Source organism: Choloepus didactylus, chromosome 19, assembly GCF_015220235.1.
Source record: "Choloepus didactylus isolate mChoDid1 chromosome 19, mChoDid1.pri, whole genome shotgun sequence".
NCBI classification, from domain to species: domain Eukaryota; kingdom Metazoa; phylum Chordata; class Mammalia; order Pilosa; family Megalonychidae; genus Choloepus; species Choloepus didactylus.
The window spans coordinates 36,469,171-36,487,247 of NC_051325.1; the positions used below are offsets into that span (position 1 = coordinate 36,469,171).

Below are 18,077 nucleotides of genomic sequence, written 5' to 3' on the forward strand. Positions count from 1 at the left end.
CACCTTCATTCTCCTTTGCTGGGCCCCCTGCCCCCCCACCCCCAGCACATGGAAGGCCAGGACCCAGGAGCAACAAACTCAAAACCGTGAGACCCACACTGCCAGGGGGTAGGGGTCTCCTCTCCTTTCTAGCTTTCAGTTGCCCCCTCTCCTTCCCCTTTTTGTTTTCCCAGCTTGTGACTTGCTCAGGTCCAGAAGGGTGGATGTGTGTATCCCAGGTCCAAGGTCAGAGGGGAAAGGGTATCAAAAAAACCCCAACCCCCCAAAAAACTCTTTCTGCTCTTGAGAGCTCATGTTTGCTGTACACTCACTACCCGCCAAGCCCTGCAGTGAGGCTTTGGGACTTAGGCTCATTAACCCTCATGGCAGCCCCATGCGCTAGTTATCGGGTCCCTATTTCACAGATGCAGAAACCGAGGCACTGAGAAATACGGTGACTTGCCCAAAGTCACACAGTTGGGAAGTGACAGAGCTGGAGTTTGAACCCTGAGAGCTTAGCTCCAGAGCCCCAACCATCCAGCACCCTGCTGCCCCTCACAAGTTGCTGGGGGTCACTTCATGCTGAATTTGGCTCCAAAGTATACAGTCCCCAGAGGAAAGAGAGCACGGAGAACCATGCACCAGCCCTTCAATGCTTCTACCGGGAAGAGAGGCACATCATTTCTGCTCACATTTCATTGGCCAAAGCAAGTCACATGACCCTATCTGCCCTCAAAAGGTGGGAACGTGTAATCCTTTTCTATGCCCAGGAAGGGGAGGAAAGCTGGATATATCAGTGAGCACAAGAAATGTCTTCTACACCCTCCATGTCTTCCTGGGTAGGTGGAGACTGGAGAGGTAGATGAGGGGGAGTGTGGCTCCTGCTGCCAAACAGATTTTGCACAAATAATGGACAGCTTTTACCCTGGGATCCAAACCCAGGATGGTACAGATCCAGCAGCCAGAAAATGAGCATGCCTTCATTTCCAGAAATAAAATGAGCATGCCTTGGCTTCTAGAAATAAAGCCCAATGTCTGTGCATTCAATAAGAACTAGACCCCGGCCATGCTCTCATCCACTCAGAGAACTGCTCTCTCAACCCCCACCCCAAGGCTTCTGGGAACCCAGCTGGGGCAGCAAGGGAAATAGCCAATCTCTTCATACAAACAACAGTCACTCAGTGATCCCTGCCAGTAGGACGGGCTTTGTATGTCGTGAATCTCCACCCTGGCATCAGAAGGTCATTAAAAGAGCAAGAGTTTTGAAGTTAGGAGGATGGGGTTCAAATCGCAACTCTGTCCCTTGGTGGCTATGTGACTTTCGCAACTTTCTGAACTTCAGTTTCCCATCTATAAAATGGATAACAATAATAACTACTTTACAATGCAAGAGTGAGAATTAAATGAGATTCTTCGCCCGCTGAGGTGCTTAGCACAGAGACAGTACACAGTAAGTGCTCAATATGTGCCAGCTGTCATTAGTAACAGTGTTGGCTAGTTCCTAAAGTGTGAGTTTTTGGAGTCTTTGCCCCTGACAACCCAAGGACAAGGAGGGCACTTGGCATGTCTTTTGGCCAAGAGAGTGCCCAGGGCAGCCTTTCCAGAGCAGAGATGGGGGCTGCTCCCAAGGCAGTCCCACCATTATGTTAAGAGCCACAAGGCACATTTCTGGCAATTTTAGGAGACTTATTTGATCCTAGCTCTTAGCCTTGATGGGTTAAGAAATATTCAAATCCTTTTTCCATAATTAAAAGATTTTTTCCCTCCCTATGATTTTTAAAAACAGACTGTTTCATGTCTTGCTTGTTTTCATTCATTTCAACATCAGGGAGCTAAACTGTTAGGTTCTCTGGTTCAATATTGGATACCTGGTTGCATCATTCATTCATTCATCCATTCATTCATTCCACGTCTACTAATGTTTTAGGCACTGGGAATTCCTCAGTTGAAAATAGAGCTTCCTGCCCAATGAAGCTTAGATTCTAGTACATGAGACAGACAGTAAATAAGTAAATGAACAAAGAGGCTATTTTGAGATTGCCTTGAAGGCTATAAAGGGAGTAAACGGTGAGAGACATCTGGAGGCGAGGTGGTGGAGGTCCAAGTGGGTGCTCAAGGAAGGCCCCTCTAGAGACCCCTCTGGGAGCCTTCACAGTCAGTCCATCCCCCTTTCCCCTCTGGACACTGGAGTCCCTAGTAGGACCTAAACTTTATGCCCTTGTGGAGAGAATCAGAGAGGAGGGAGGCGGGACTTCCTGAACTGCCTGCTCTGGGAAGGGCTGGAGGGGAGGAAGGCTCACCTTGGTGGGTGGTCTCTGGGAATGGAGCCCACTGATTCCCGGGCCACTGGGGCCCTGTCGCAGCTGCCTCCTCCCTTCTCTGCTGTGTTAGGGTCACGTCCTGTAAACACTCAGGCGTTCATCCATTTGTCTCTATCTCTACCCACTCCCATCATTTCTCCCCGGACAACTGCTCAGCCTCCTCACTGGTTCCTTCTCTTCTACTCCTGTCACTACTATGCATTCGCCACTCACTGGCCTAAGGTTTGGGTTTTTCAAAATGCAAATCCATTCCCTCCCTTCCCCTGTGTCAAGTTCTTCCGTGGCTTTTCATGGCACCAGAGCAAACTCCAGACTCTTTACCACCGCCCACAAGGCCCTGCCCCTGCATCCTCACTTCTCCGGCCCCACCTCTCCCCCATCCTCCACGGAGGTGGGTGGGGAAGCCCTCTAGGGCCCTCCTACACGTTCCTCTGGAGGCCCCACTTCCCACCAAACATCAAAACACCTTCAATCTGTTTAATTTATTCTGCCATTCGGTTTTTTAGAGGATTTTTAAAACTATTTTTCCTTTGAAATTTTGGGTTATGAGCAACGAATTTTACTTTCCGTCACCTGTGATTTCTCAGAAATCAGAGGACATGCTTAGGAATTCTTGAAAAAAAAAAAAAAAAGGAAGGATTTGAGAAAGAAAGGAAGGAGAGAGAGATGGGGCTGAATCCACTAGAAACCGGGTGGAGTTGAATTTGGGTAGAGCGTGGAGTTGAAGGGCCAAAGGATGACAGGTGGCTAGAATGCCTGAACCTCTGACACTGCCCAGCAGTGAGGCATGGTGGGATCCGAGCTGCCCGTTCAAGGGAGGGTTCTCAACACCCGGCCTGATGATTCGGGCTTCGGACCACCCAGCTCCCTCCACTCATGATGAAGTGGGACAACCCATCACCACATTCCGAACTGGCAAAGACAAAACCAAACGAACAGCTGTTTAAATCTGTCCACCCCCACTTAATAGATGCGGAAACTGAGACCCAATAAGGTGAGATTTGCCCCAAATCTCACAGCTGATAACTGGACCAGTTGGAATTTAACCCTGAGTCTCTTTAGAAACAAAGTTTAGGTTCTTTACAAGTTTGGAATTTAGGAATGGAGTAAGGGGGCATATCACCTGACAGCTTTTTGGAACAGCTTTGTTGAGATGTAATTTACATACCATACGGTTCACCCTTTCAAAGCACAAAATTCAGTGTTTTTTATTATATTCATAGTTATGAAACCATTGCCACAATCCAATTTTAGAACATTTTAGTCCCCTCTAAAAGAAGCCCTGTGCTCATTAGTAGTATTCCCTCATAATTCTTTTTTATTTCTGTAGGTCAGCAGTGATGTCCCCTCATTTGATCCTAATTTCAGGAATTTAAATCTTTTCTCCTTTTTTCTTGGTTTTCCTAGTAAAAGCTTTGTCAATTTTGTTGATTATTTTAAAAGAACCAATTTTTGGTTTTGCTGATTTTCACTATTATGTTTCTATTCTCCATTTCATTTATTTCCACTCTAATCTTTATTATTTCCTTCTTTCCTCTTGCTTTGGGTTTATTTGCTCCTTTTCCCCCAGTTTATGAAGGGTGGGTTATTGATTTGAGATATTTATTCTTTTTTAATGTAGGCATTTACAGTCACAAATTTCCCTCCAAGCACTGCTTTGGCTGCACAGCTGATCATTCTTTAAAAGTTGGTAGTTTTATTTGCTTTTAGGGTCATACAATAGGCCTGAGTGTTGAAATGTCTGTGGCATCAAAATGACAACTCATCAGGGCCTGGTCACAATGTCGTGAAGTCCCGAGAGGGACCCTACTGCCTCCTGAAGTTGATCGCTTCGTTCCTGACTGGCTTCACCACCCTGGCCTTCAACCCCACTCTTTCAATGTTGAAAAAGTCCTGTTCCAGTCCAGTCCTCCCATTCTTCAGATAAGGCATGTGAGGTTCAGAAAGGAGAAGGGCATCTCCTGATGGAAGCACAGTACAGGGGATGCTGGTTTACTTAATACAGTTGCCTCTGGGACTGGGGATTCCTAGGAAACGCTGTTTCAGTTTTGCATCACTAATGACCTCAGATTTTACTGTCTTAAATAAATCAACAATTTGTGATTTATTCTTCTTCTGTGAGTTCATGTCTACTTCACGTGGTGTTGACTTGGGGATTAGGGTGGCTAGAAGGTCTGAAGTGGCTTCACTCACGTGGCTGGTAGTTGGTCTGGCCACCGGCTGGACACTGAGCCGCAGCTGTTGGCCGGGGGGTCCTCACTTCTCAAGGGCCCTACAAGTTTGCTTGGGCTTCCTCGCAGCATGGAGGTGGGGTTCCACAATGGCAAAGGAGAAAGCTGCAAGTTTCTTAAGGCCCAGCCTTGGAGGTTAGGTAGTGTCACAACAACTGTGTTATATTGGTCAGAACAACTCATAAGGCCAGCCCAGGTTCAAGGAGAGAGGAAACAGACTCCAACCTGTGACTGGGATGAGTGACAAAGAAATTGTGGTCATCTTTAATGTACCATTAGGTCCCTAGGAAAGGTGGGTAGTGGGGAGGTGAGCAAATCTGAAGGTGTAAGGATGTTCACCCCAGGGTGGTTTGTGAGAGTGGACAAAAATAATTATACTGGACAGCCAGCCTACGCCAGGACACACCTGTCCAACAGGTGTGTATGATCACCCTAGTTAAACATCCAGTGGGTTGATGTCCAGTCCAAAGCCAGGCACAGAGAGGACACTCATTTAACCAAACTTGGCGAAAAAAAAAAAAAAAAAAAATGGGTGGGGGAGTGGGGGAGTGAAGACAATAACAAAAGGTCCCCAGCATGTTGAAAAGTTACTGCTGGTTTCATCCAAGGCTGTGAGAGGGGCTGAAGGACCACTCTCTCCCTCTGATGGGAGGCCACAGGCTGTTCCAACTTCCCCTCAGTGACCCCATCTGTGCTGGTTTGGATGTATTATGTCCCCCAAAATGCCATTATCTTCGATGCAGTCTTGTGTGGGCAGGAAATGTATTAGTGTTGATTGGGTTGGAGACTTTTGATTGGATGTTTCCATGGAGATATGATCACTCGATTGAGGGCGAGATCTTTCACTGGATAATTTCCATGGAGGGGTGGCCCCGCCCATTCAGCATGGGCCTTGATGAGTTTACTGAAGCACTATATAAGCTCAGACAGAAGGAGCGAGCTTGCTACAGCCAAGAGGGACACTTTGAAGAATGCACAGAAGCTGAGAGAGTAGCTGCAGATGAGAGGCAGTTTGAAGACAGCAGTTGAAAGTAGACTCTTGCTCCGGAGAAGCCAAGAGAGGACAAACACCCCAAGAGCAACTGAGAGTGACATTTTGAAGAGGAGCTGCGGCCTAGAGAGGAACGTCCTGGGAGAAAGCCATTTTGAAACCAGAACTTGGAGCAGACACCAGCCATGTGCCTTCCCAGCTAACAGAGGTTTTCCAGAGGCCATTGGCCATCCTCCAGTGAAGGCACACAATTGTTGATGCCTTGCCTTGGACACTTTATGGCCTTAAGACTGTAACCTTATAACCAAATAAACCCCCTTTATAAAAGCCAATCCATTTCTGGTGTTTTGCATTCCAGCAGCATTAGCAAACCAGAACACCATCTCTGAGCTTTGTGCCTCATCTTTAATGTCTGCCCCATTGCCCTTTCCAAAGTTTCTTTTCTACCCTTCCCCACTCCCCTTGGGGCTCAGGGCCTCTGGTTTTCCCCTTCGTGGCTGTCAGTGATGGATGGGGAATCTCCTCTGCAGGGAATTAGAGCTGAAATGTTCTGGACGGTGTAACCTGCTGGGCCTGTACGGGGCTGTCCTCTTCTTGATGTCCAGGTGAAAAGAAACCCAGCCTATCACAGACAGAGAGGTCCGTCCACACTCCCTTTTTCATTTGGTCACAGGTATTGATTAGCATCAGCTCCAGGTCAGGCTCTGAACGGGGTCTTGCCGGGGACAGAGACGACTCATCCAGGATCCCTGGCCTCTGGGGCCTTGGGGTTCAGTAGGGAGATGGACCCTTACGACCTGTAAGAATAGGATAACGTAAGCACAGCCAAGCACCCGGGAAGAAACAGCCTTTCTCATAAGGGCCTTGCAGGTGTAAAGGATCCACTTACTCAATCCTTCCAGAAGTAGGCACTGAGAGGCCGCTCTGCATGTTCACATGGGGAGCAGGGCTGAGGGCAACCCTGGCCCTGATGGAGCTCACAGGCTGGTGGGAAGTGATCCCAAACCAAGTGCTGGAAAAGGAGGCAGGAGAAACCTGACTTGTTTTACTGAAACAGGTACCCAGGGTAGAGTGGAAAAAGGGAGCAAATGAGCACACACTAGCTACTTGCAAGGTGTTGACGTTTTAAAACGTTTTGCTGTTTCAAGGTTTCCTGGACTTGGGAGGATGTGAAGAGAAGTTGCTGACGATAATGACGCCTACACCGCCGGGGTCGCTGGGGGCCTCTTGGCCTCTGGGGTGCTGTGACGACCGGGGAGGCTCCCGGAGCGAAGCAGGCGGGACAGGAGGGGAAGCTGTGGGGAGCGTGGGCGCCGAGCGCAGCAGAGGTGGGCGGAGCGGCGCGGGCGCTGTGCGGGGCGGCGCACTGCGCAAGGCTACCTGCCGCGGCGGCGCAGGAGTGCGGGGTGCCCTGGCTCCGGCCCTCAGGGGAGGTGCGCTGAGCGCTAGCTGCAATGGCAGCAATTTCCTGGTGGACGGTGACCCGGCGGTGGCTCCCCGCACCTGACGGCAGCGAGGAGTTTTTGGTGCCCGTAGGTGGCGCTTGGCCGGGGCGTGGCAAGCCGGCTTTACAAGGGCAGCATGGGGTGGGGGCAAGAGGAGGGGGGTTGTTCGCGGGGTCTGTTGGGCGGTTTGGGGGGCCTGTTTGCAGGGTACACGCAGGTCGATACCTCATCAGCAGCTCTTCTTCGTCCCGAGCTGGCGGTGGGTTTAGACGGAGGCATTGAGCAGGGACAGCAATGGCAGCACCGCAGGGCGTGGTGGGCACGGAGGAGATTTGAGGTTTGAAAGCCACCCACACAAATTCGATGTGTCTGGTGATCTAGGCGCTGCTCCGGGGAGGAATGGGGTGGTTTTGTGTTGGGGGTGGGGAGGCAGTGTGTCTGCAAGGGACCTGTTGGTGAAGCTCCATCATTAGGATGATGTCTTCCAGCTGGTGGGTGGGTGACGGTGTGGGTTGTTGTTGGGGGGGGGGGTTCCTCTGGGTGGTAACAAGCAGCTGGCAGAGGAGAGGAGGGCCGAGGAGAGTGTGTGCTTTCTTGTGCTGGCTTTGCCTGGGTGAGTGGGGGGTGGGTGGGCATCTCTATTGTCCACGGATACATTTGGTGGGACACGTCCTGGGTGTCACCTGGGAGGACAGCTCACAGAGCCACACTCGCTGACCCGCGGCTCCCCCACTCCACAGGCCTCTAGCTTCAGGAACATTACTACTCCAAGTGTGGCCCTCACCTGCCAGCACCAGCCCAGCTGAAGAGAGCCTCCCCTTGGAGTACAAACTTCCTAAAACCTGTCCTACACCCTGTCTGTCACTGAGCTCCTCGCTGTAGTCTTCTCAAAGCCATTTGGGAATTCTTGGAGGGGGCAGCACCCATAGCCCCGCCCAGGGGTTCCTCAGGTAAAAGAACCTTGAGCCTTCTGGCGTTAGGGGGTTGGTCTTTGGGTCAGGCAAAGCAGGAGGGGGAGAAGCGACCTTCCACGTGGAAACCCCCTAAAGGTCAGGTTTGACAGAAGGGAGGAGGAAGGGACGGGGAATGGAAGGAAAAGGAGCCACTATTTATCAAATGTCTACTAAGTGCCAGGAGTGGTGCCAGGCTTTTCCCACTGATTATCTTGTGAAATCCTCACAACCACCCTGGGGAATAAAGGATAGTATCCTCCTTTCACAGTTTAGGATGTGAGGCTCAGAGAGGCTAAGCAACTTGCCCAAGCTCACACAGCAAGGAAGTGGAAAAACTGGGCTTGACCCTGAGCTTGACTCTAGAACCTGCACTCTTTCAGTTCACCACAGTGAGTCTCAGGTACAGAAGTAGGAAGGCCCAGAGACTTTGGGGGAAAGAAAACGGACTGGTCTGCGGTCGCAGTTGACTCGTCTGGGGGGGAGGAGGTGGCGGCCGGTTGCCAAATCCTAGGCTCTCAGGATTGCTTGGAGGGTACCGGCGGCGGGGGCTCTTTCCCGGAGGCGAGGGCGAGGCGGGGGACTGGGCCCGGTCCCCGGCGTAGGCGTGCAAAGTATGGAGGGCGGCGAGAAAGGAACAGGCGGGACACGGTTCTTTTAGGGTGAAGAAGCCAAGAGAGTTTATTAGGGGAGAGTACAAGCTTATAACGGGCGGTTTAGAGGGCGGGGTAGCTGTAGAGGTTAAAGGCTTGGATTGGTTTTGAGAGGGCGCGGAAGTTGATTGAAAAGGGGCGAGAGTTGCTCCGGTAACGGTGTCTGGCAACAATGTATGCGCACTGGTGGTAATGGGAGTTGCACTGGCAACGGGGAGTGTCCGGGCAAGATAAGGGGGTGGGGAAAAGGCGGTTCCCTCCGGCAAGCCTCCCCTAACAGTGGTATTTTGGGTGAGGAAATGGGGCCTGCCTCCGGCCTCACTTTCTCAGGCCCGGGGGGCTGCGGAGGGCGCTGTCGCCCGTGCCCACCACCCTCCCCAGGGGCTGATCAGGTCCCCCAGCCCAGGCCCGCCAAGTCAAAGCACGTAATCAGTGTCCTGCATTTCCCCCTTCTTTTCTAATTAAAGGAAGAAGCTTACCGGAGAGGCCCGCTAAGGGATGAGGGAAGGGGGAGGCCGGGGAGGGGAAAAAGGGGTTGACGGTGGCTCAGCGAGGCTGGAGTTTGGCGTTGGTGTGGCGCCCGGGCGCTCGACAGGGGTCTTGCTGCTTGCGGGATGGACGAGGGTGGGGGGTTTAAAGTTGGAGGTTCAGAGAAGCTGGAGCTCGAGGTTGGTGCGATGTTCAGGCGATCGAGAAGGGCCTCGCGGTCGGCGGGTTGACCGGTGGCGGTGAGGTCGCAGAGGGTTGGTTGTCATCTCGGAGTAGGGAGCGTCAGAGGTGGCGAGTCGCTGGTACTGGACTTGCACGAACGAGGAGAAAATAGCATCCGTTTGTTTCCTTACAAGCTGGACAATTCTTTCGAGCGCAGGTTTCTTCGACTCTGGAGACAAAGGTGGCAAAAGGCTCACTCGGCTTCTGGAAGAGCTTGGTGAATTTATTAGGCCGACAGGCAGAGCAGTTGGCAAATGCTTGTAAGGCGATTCCCCAAAGGATAGGCCAAAAGGTGGCGGGTGCATTAATATAAGCAGATGCATTTATAAACGCTCCTGTGTCTAAGTAGGCTTCGGGGTGATGATAGACTCCAGTGGCTGCGTCTTGCTCGCTTTGCTTAGCTGCTTCCGCCTGGAAGTGAGCACGCCAATCAACAAACTGGCCGGGGTTAAGGATGGTATGGGCAAGCGAGGCCCAGTCTTGGGGGAGGCAAAAGTCCATGGCGATATTCTGCAGTAATTGGGAAGCGTATGGGTTACCTAACCCGTTTTCCTTGACGGCCCTGCGAAGCTGCTTAATAGTATCAGAGTCAATGGGATACCAGTCATACGGTTTCTGTGGTGTGGGGGTAAGGTTAAGAGGAAAGCAGCGAAAAGCACGAGAGAAAGGAGGACGCGCTTGCAGAGGGCTTGGCGCGGGAGTGGGGGTAGGGGGAGTGTTGCCCCAAGGGTTGCCTTGAGGTGTAGAAGGCAGCCAGGGGTTGTTAGTCGGCAGGGTGGGAGGAGTGGCGGCAGTTGCCGGTAGCGGCTCCGAGGGGGAGCTCACCGGAGGGGGAGGTGGAAGTGGGAGGCCCCAAGCGTCGCAAGACGGCGGTGCGGTGGGAGTGGCTAAGGCATAAGATGGTGGACTAGCTCCGCCCTGTGAAAGGGCGGGGTAAAGCGCTTGCGGTTTCCGGCCCAGCTTAGGGCTGACGTCATCGCCGGAGCACTTCCTCCCTTCGATGGAAGAAGAAGGAGGAGGAGGAAGTTCGCCATCTTGGCGAGGCTCAGTGTTATTTTGTTTTTTGGGAGTTACTTCGAGCGCGTTGTTAATCTGCTCGACTAAGGACTCTGTGTCCGAATCGTGATCTACATTAGTATCGCTGTCTGAATCTGTTGACTGGGTTGATAGGGCCTCCTTGGATTTAATGGGGCCTCGATCAGGGGGGAGGGAGCCTTGAAGGCAGGAGCGGACAGTTATTAAGGTGGGGAGCAAGCCGGGAGGGAAGCGCTTGCTCTCATGTTCCATGGCGTTGGTGACCCGATCAATAAGGCGATCATAAGTAACAGGGTTTCAAAGATGGCAAGTGGTGAGCCATGGGTTAAAGGGCAGCAGGAGGTCTCAGTATACTTGCAGCTGCCGGACAGACACCTTACAGCGATGTGTGTCTAGGAGACCAGCCAGAGCACGAACTTGGGGTGCTTGGCGTGCAGATAGACGATTACCCATAGCGGAGTGAGAAAAGAAAAAGGGGGGTTGATTATTGAGTAAAGAAAATGAGGTAAACCGTGGTCGCGAGGCCGAAGGAGACGGCCAGAATAGAAGGCAGGAGCCTCTAGTAGCGAGAGCAGTTTGGGGGGGGCGGTTGCAAAGAGGCACACCACGCGAAACAAAGAAACAAAGACACAAAGGACCACAGCAAAGTAATGGAGGGGAAGAGGGAAAGCTACTGGAGGAAGAGTGTTAGGAGGAATGGGGGGACATAGGAAGAGAAGACGAAAGGTAGTCGGGGGTAAGAGTTAGGTTAACGCGGGAAAGGAAGAGCGGCCCGGGCGCGGAGCGGCGTGGGAGAGGCGGCTCTGGACGTGGAGCGGCGAGGGAGAGGCGGTTCTGCGGGGCGGCGAGGGAGAGGCGGCCCTTACTTTGCAGGCGAGGAGAAGGGGAGCTGGAGAGGCGTCCGGGCGAGCGGGTGGTTTTACTGGACCGCTGCGTGGAGAGGACTTTTAATTCCAGGGGCCCCACGTTGGGCGCCAGTTGCGGTCGCAGTTGACTCGTCTGGGGGGGAGGAGGTGGCGGCCGGTTGCCAAATCCTAGGCTCTCAGGATTGCTTGGAAGGTACCGGCGGCGGGGGCTCTTTCCCGGAGGCAAGGGCGAGGCCGGGGACTGGGCCCGGTCCCCGGCGTAGGCGTGCAAAGTATGGAGAGCGGCGAGAAAGAAACAGGCGGGACACGGTTCTTTTAGGGTGAAGAAGCCAAGAGAGTTTATTAGGGGAGAGTACAAGCTTATAACGGGCGGTTTAGAGGGCGGGGTAGCTGTAGAGATTAAAGGCTTGGATTGGTTTTGAGAGGGCGCGGAAGTTGATTGAAAAGGGGCGAGAGTTGCTCCGGTAACGGTGTCTGGCAACAATGTATGCGCACTGGTGGTGATGGAAGTTGCACTAGCAACGGGGAGTGTCCGGGCAAAATAAGGGGGTGGGGAAAAGGCGGTTCCCTCCGGCAAGCCTCCCCTAACAGTGGTATTTTAGGTGAGGAAATGGGGCCTGCCTCCAGCCTCACTTTCTCAGGCCCGGGGGGCTGCGGAGGGCGCTGTCGCCCGTGCCCACCACCCTCCCCAGGAGCTGATCAGGTCCCCCAGCCCAGGCCCGCCAAGTCGAAGCACGTAATCAGTGTCCCGCACTGGTCCAATCAGAGCAGGTGAGCAGGAGGAGATGGGGCTGGAGAGGGAACTTGGTGCCAGATCATGGAGGCATGGAAGACTGGCTGGAGTTTGGGTTTTCTCCTATAAGCAGTGGGGAGCTTTGGAAGGTTCTTGAGGAGGAGAGAAACCCAATGCCGGTATTGGCTATGCTGGAGGTGGACAAGGTGGACAGGTGTGGGAAAGGCTGGAGCCTCACACAGGGCCTTGCAGGAAGAGACAGGACCACCGGAGAGGCCTGGTCAACTGGACATTAGAACTTCATTTTCCCAGGACTTCCCTGTGTGAAGTGGGTACCCGAGTCTGCAGCTGAACCCCTGAGGTGTCCCCATTGCCGAGTACTGGGCTCTGAGCTCAGACATTGAGGACCACCGTAAACCCCCAGCTACTGCCTTCTTCCCCCACACCCCGAAGGCTCTCTGATTAGATGCGGGCACCTGCCAATGGTGCCAGCGCTTGTTTTCTAAGAATGCAACTTTCCCTTGCACACATGATCCTGGAGTAGATTCCATGTCTTGGTTCAATGACACAATCAAACTAAAAGCCCCCAACATGGGATGCTGGACACCTGGCAGGTGCTCAAGAAGTGCAAACCTCTACCCCCTTGCACATCTTGAAGTTTAACTTGTTCTATTTTTGAGATGGGGAAACTGAAACCCAAGGAGGCAAAGGGAGGTGCTGGGAGTGGCAGGGTAGGGTCAGGACCAAGTTCCTGAGTCCACTTCAAAACTCCTTCCATTTCGTCACCGTGTCTCGGGGTCTGGTAGACAGAGAGTCATCAGAGCGGCCTGTAAAATGCAGATCCCCAGGCCCCCACCTCTCAAGATGGGGAGCTGGAATAATGAACTTCACAAGTGATTCTGGTGCAGCTGAATTGGGGACATGCTTTGAGAAATATTGCTTTAGTCTACCTTCCCTGTTTTGCAGTTGGGGAAACTGAGGCTTGGAGAGAGCCAGGAGCACACAGCAAGCAGGTGACAGAGTTGATTTTTAAACCCAGGCATCGGATGCTCAGCCCTGAACCCAGGATGGCCTGACCCATTTGTGAGGTTGTTCCAAAGGATTCCACAAATCCCACAAGTCTTTGCCTCTCCCCTGCACTCAGGTAGGAGCCCACTGAGACAGAGAATCAGCTCAGCTGTCAACTCCCAGCCCAGCCACTTTCCAGGCAAGAGGTGACTCAGGAAAGGATAAATACAGAAGCTGGCATGGCCTGGGCTTGATAAAAGCAAGCCAGGGAGTTGCCCTAGGGCAGCTGTGGGTGCCTAGTTCTAAGGAGCCCTTGTTCTGAGCTCTGAGATGACCCTCTGGGCCCTGCCTCCCTCCTGCCCGACCTGAATGTTGACATCTCACCTGTTGACCTGTGCCATTCATCTGCCCACCAGGGAATTTGCATCTCCCTCCCAGCTACTCAGGCTGAACCCTCAGAGCTCTTTGAGCCACCCTCTCACCCACCCCCACCTTCCACATCCCTCAGCCCAGTGTTGCCACCACTGCCCCCTCTAATTGGCTGCCCTGGTTCAGGAGCTCCTTCCCTGGTTTCTGTACCTGAAGAGTCTCTCAGGTCCTGCTCCTGCCTGATTCTACTCCATCCTGGGCCACATATCTGATTCTTCATTCAACGGTTGTTTATTGAGCACCTTCTACGTGCAAAGATTCAAAGATGAGTTTGAAGGGCCAAGTTTGGGCTTGAAAGTATTTGCCAAGGCTGTGCATAGACCTTGGACCCCGTGCAGCCACGAACCTCTGGGGTGCTGTCGCCTCTCCAGGGCCCTGCAGGTGCAGCCCTGAATGCATCTTCCCAGACTTGGGCAAATCCCCACCCCACTGGAGAGTCACAAAGCATGCTGTAGTTAAGATCTCACTTGACCTTCATCCAGAACTGTGGGGCAAAGCAGGGATCGGGGCTCCCATTTCATAGGTGGGAGAACTGAGGCCAGGGAAGGGGGTGACTTGCCAAGGCTACCATGAGGGAAGGGCAGCCTCCTGACTCGGCTGCTGGGCTTTTGGCACTAATGACAGCATCAGGAGATCGCAATTACTTGGTGCCAGGCATCGTGATAAGCTCCTGGCATGTGACTCATTAGGCCATCACCAGAGTCCTCACTTAACCCCGCTGCACAGAGGAGGAAGCCCAGCTCGGGGGTGACTGGCCCAAGGTGACCCGGGGCCTCACCGGGCAGAGCAAGATTCAAAGGCAGGCTGGCCTGAGTCCAGAGCTCCGTGGCTGACCGCAGCCACACAGATGAAGGATGAAATGTAAATGCAGCCCCTAGTGGACTTCTGCAGAGCCCCTGAAAGCGACTGGAGGGAGTAGGGGTGAAGTTGGAAATCTGCTTTCCGTGTTGCCCCAGAGGTATTAAAGCTGAACCCTCTCGTCAAACAAGGGTCTATGGGCAGCCTGAGAGGAAAAGAGATGAGAGTATTGCGTTGCAGGAGGGGAGGGGTCCCGTGCCCCTGGGGGCCCCTCTCAGACAGCCAGGGGTTAATGACGATAATAATGGCACCAGGTGACAAAGCACTATTAAAGCCCTCCAGCCAGGCCCTTCATTTCCTTATCTCATTTATGGCTCACAAAATTCTATTGCTCGTCTCCTCCCCATTTTACAGATGAGGAAACTGAGGCTTAGCCAAATTCTGTAATCAGTCCCAGACCCCACTGGTACTGAATACAAGGCTCAGGATTCAAACCTGGAGTCCACAGAGGCATCTCCCACACCAGGCAGTGAACCCAGTGGGGGGAGCAGGGATGCAAGAAAATGTCCCAAGGGTTCATATATACATGGGGTCAGTCAGAGGGTTCATTTCTAGATTCTCTGGGTTCCTCTGCTCTCTTTGCCAAGAACCTTCCTTTCCAGAGCTGCTCCTCCTCTCCCACCCTCCCTTCCACAAACGCTCCTTTTCCCTCTTTAGAGAAGAAAGACTTTTCTCTCTTTCCCCCAATCCCTGCCAGTTCATGGCAGGGTACATAGAGCTCCAGGGCTTCCAACAAAGGGACAGCGAATGATTGTCTGATGCCCAGGAAGCAAGCCCAGTGGATTTCGATTTGCTTTCAACAAAAGAGGAATATTATGACGACCACTATCGTTTATCTACTGGAATGCCATGAGGAACCAGTTTTTGACATATATGTTGAAAATTGTTTAAAGAAATGTGCCAACACTTCTAATAAAACTCTTTCCATCTTATTTACCTGGACAAATAAGCAGAATGTGTTTTACAATACTTAGGCCTCTAAAAATGAAAATTAAGTCTGATGATGCTGAACCCTGCCTCCTCATTCTAGCAATGAGTAAATAAACCCGCAGATAAAAGAACTAATTGCAAAAAAATCCCATCCATCTCAATAAGACGTCTGTGTTCCAAATCAATATTACTTTGTGTTTAATTATTATCAAAATTTGTTTTGATAAATTGTACATCTCTAATAATTGTAATGACAAGCTAAAAAGATTATTTTAAATATTTAGCACCTTATGACCAAAGGAGATTTTTTACAATTAATTAATATACGTATTTTTTGGTGCAGAAGACTTCACCTCTCTCCTTGCCTGCCCAATATCATCTCCTGTTCTTTTTCCCCACTGTTAAGCCCCTGCCGGCTTTGGTGACCTCCTCACTGTTTCTCTAGCCCTCCAGCCATGCTCTTGCAGTCTTTAGGCTAAGCCGCCTTCTCACTGAGGCTCTTACCTCTGTATCTAAAATTTCTCCCTCCTTCCTCTCAACCCTTTATGCTCCCTGCCTTGCCTATTTTATCCCCTTAGCACTAATCACCATTTGCACTTAGATCAGCTCCATGAGGGCAGAGGTTTTTGTTTTGTTCATCACAGCATTCCCAACACTGAGTCTGGCTTATGGTAGGTGTTCAGTAAATTTTAGTCAAATGATATATATATGTTATTTCAAAATTTCAACAATTACAATCATCTGAAAATGACACATTTTGCAACTACATATGCTCATATTGAAAAATTTGAGAAGTCAACTTAAAAGTAAGTGAGGGTCATGCATTACCACTATACCCCCATTAGAATGGCCAAAATGAAAAGGATGGAACATGCCAAGCGTTGGTGAGTAGAGTGGAGGTTGGCAAGCGTAGTATTGTGGAGCAGCTGGAACTTGCATACATTGCTTGTGGGCATGTAAAACGGTGCATCTATGGAAAACTGTTTGGCAGCATCTCCTAAAGCTGAATTCCCACACTCTCTGATCTAGCAATTCAGCTCCTATGTATGTACCCCAAAGCAGCATGCACACATGTTCAGCCAAAGGCATGCACTGGCATCACCTTAGTAGCACTATTTGTAATAGCCCCAAACTGCAAACTACCCAAATGCTCATCAACAATAGGCCGCATAAATACATCACCGTCATGTACACAACAGAACACTCTACAGCCACCAGAATGAACAATGACTGCATATGACAAAATGGATGAATCTCACAAACGTAATGCTGAGTGAAGGAACCTGAAAATGAAAGCGCACCTACTGCACGATTCCAGTACGTAACAGCGAGAACAAGCAAACCTAATCTATGGTGGTAGAAATTACTCCAGGGGGTGGAGGGGTGGTAAGAGTTAGAGACTGGGAAGGGTTCACGGGGGCTTCTGTGCTACTGGTGATGTCATGTTCTTTGTCTGGATGCTGTTTACATAGGAAGGCTCCCTTTATACACATTCCTCCCAGCTGTACAGTTAGGATTTGTACACTTTATGTACATATGTTATACTTCAATAGAGAAGGTGTGAGGAGGTGCATGGCTTTTCAAAATTCTATTACTGAGTTCAAAACAAAAAGGTTCGGCCTTCCCTCAGGTAAAGGCTGCTCTGAAAATAAGAACACGACTGCGAATTGGATGTAAAATGACCTCCTTGCATAATTCCCCAGAGGGCTGTGAAAAGCCAGAACAAGGGAGAGCCCACTGAGGCTCCATGTCCAAGCTCTGGGGAAAGCTGGCTGGAGTTGGGGGTGCTGGCCAGCCTGCTTTGCCCCAACCCCAGCAGACTGGCTGACCCACAGACCGTTTTACAGATGGTGTGACATGGGCCTTTGGGAGTGGAGCCAGCCTGGCTCTTTGGGCCTGAGTGCTCTCACCCCTGGCCCAGCCTGGCTGCGTTGCCCCCTCCCTCAGGCCTGGAGACATCCCACAGGGCTGGGCTGTTCTTCCTCATGCTGAGTGAGGTGTGAAATGCGCAAAGAGCCTGCAGGCAGGGCGGGAGGCCAGCTGGCCCTCTCCACACAGTCCACTTCACCTCCCTGACCCGGGCCACCTCGTGACTGGCACCCTGAGGGCCCCAGGTGCAGGCTGGGTGCCTGGGAGAAAAGAGGGGATGGGCTCGGAGAGGCCTGCAGGGGTCAGGACCCTGGTCTCTTCTCAGTCAGCACTGGCTCCCGCATGACCATGCTGAGCCCCTGGGCCTCTCGGGCCTTGGCTCCTCCTGCTCTGTCCCCTGAGAGTCACTCTGGTGTAAGAACCATCCTCAAGGCATCAAAAGCCCCTTCAGTGGGGACTACCCTTTACAGTTTGCAAGTCATCTTCCCCTTCTATCAAGGAGTGGGAGCTATGGCCGGTGCCCGGGGGTATCTGAGACGGAGATGAGAAGGGACACATCCAAGATCACAGTGGCAGAGCTGGGACCTGCCCCTAAAGCGCTGTTCCTTTTCCAACCCCAGATCCAGCCTGGGATGCTCTGAGGGGATCGCGGTGCTCCCAAGGGAGGGGGGAGAATATCTTGCGTTTCCAGAGGGGTGGCCGCACTTCTCTTGGCCAGAACTGGGATTCTCTCAGGAATATTGAGACTCCCCAGGAATGCTGCCAATTCCCTGAAATCCTCCCAGGAGTCGTCCAGCACCTTTGGAGACGCCAACATTCTTCTGGAACATCAGTATTTCCAAGGAAACATCGTGCTGTTTTTAGAATTTCTTTAGAATCAAAGAAAAAGCCTTTCAGAAATAGACAAGTTCCCTAAGGGAAGGTGAGCATTCCTCAGGAATTCAGTGTCCTCTCAGGAATATGTGAGTTCCCATAGGATTTAATTATTAGAGAAGTTGTGGGTTTACAGAAATATCATGCTGAAAATAGAGCTCCCATATGTTGTGCCCCACTTTTCTCTATTATTAA

At 51.7% G+C, this 18,077-nt stretch overlaps 1 protein-coding gene across 1 annotated transcript in view; it reads left to right on the top strand.

The window, feature by feature from the left end:
• The first annotated feature begins 6,923 nt into the window (after nt 1–6,923).
• The window catches only part of LOC119515280, a 55,608-nt gene continuing 44,454 nt past the window's right edge, over nt 6,924–18,077 (top strand). The window contains exon 1 of the mRNA XM_037811147.1: nt 6,924–7,054. Coding sequence (XP_037667075.1) covers nt 6,977–7,054 — 78 coding nt within the window. The 5' untranslated portion in view covers nt 6,924–6,976. The remainder of the gene's footprint in view (nt 7,055–18,077) is intronic.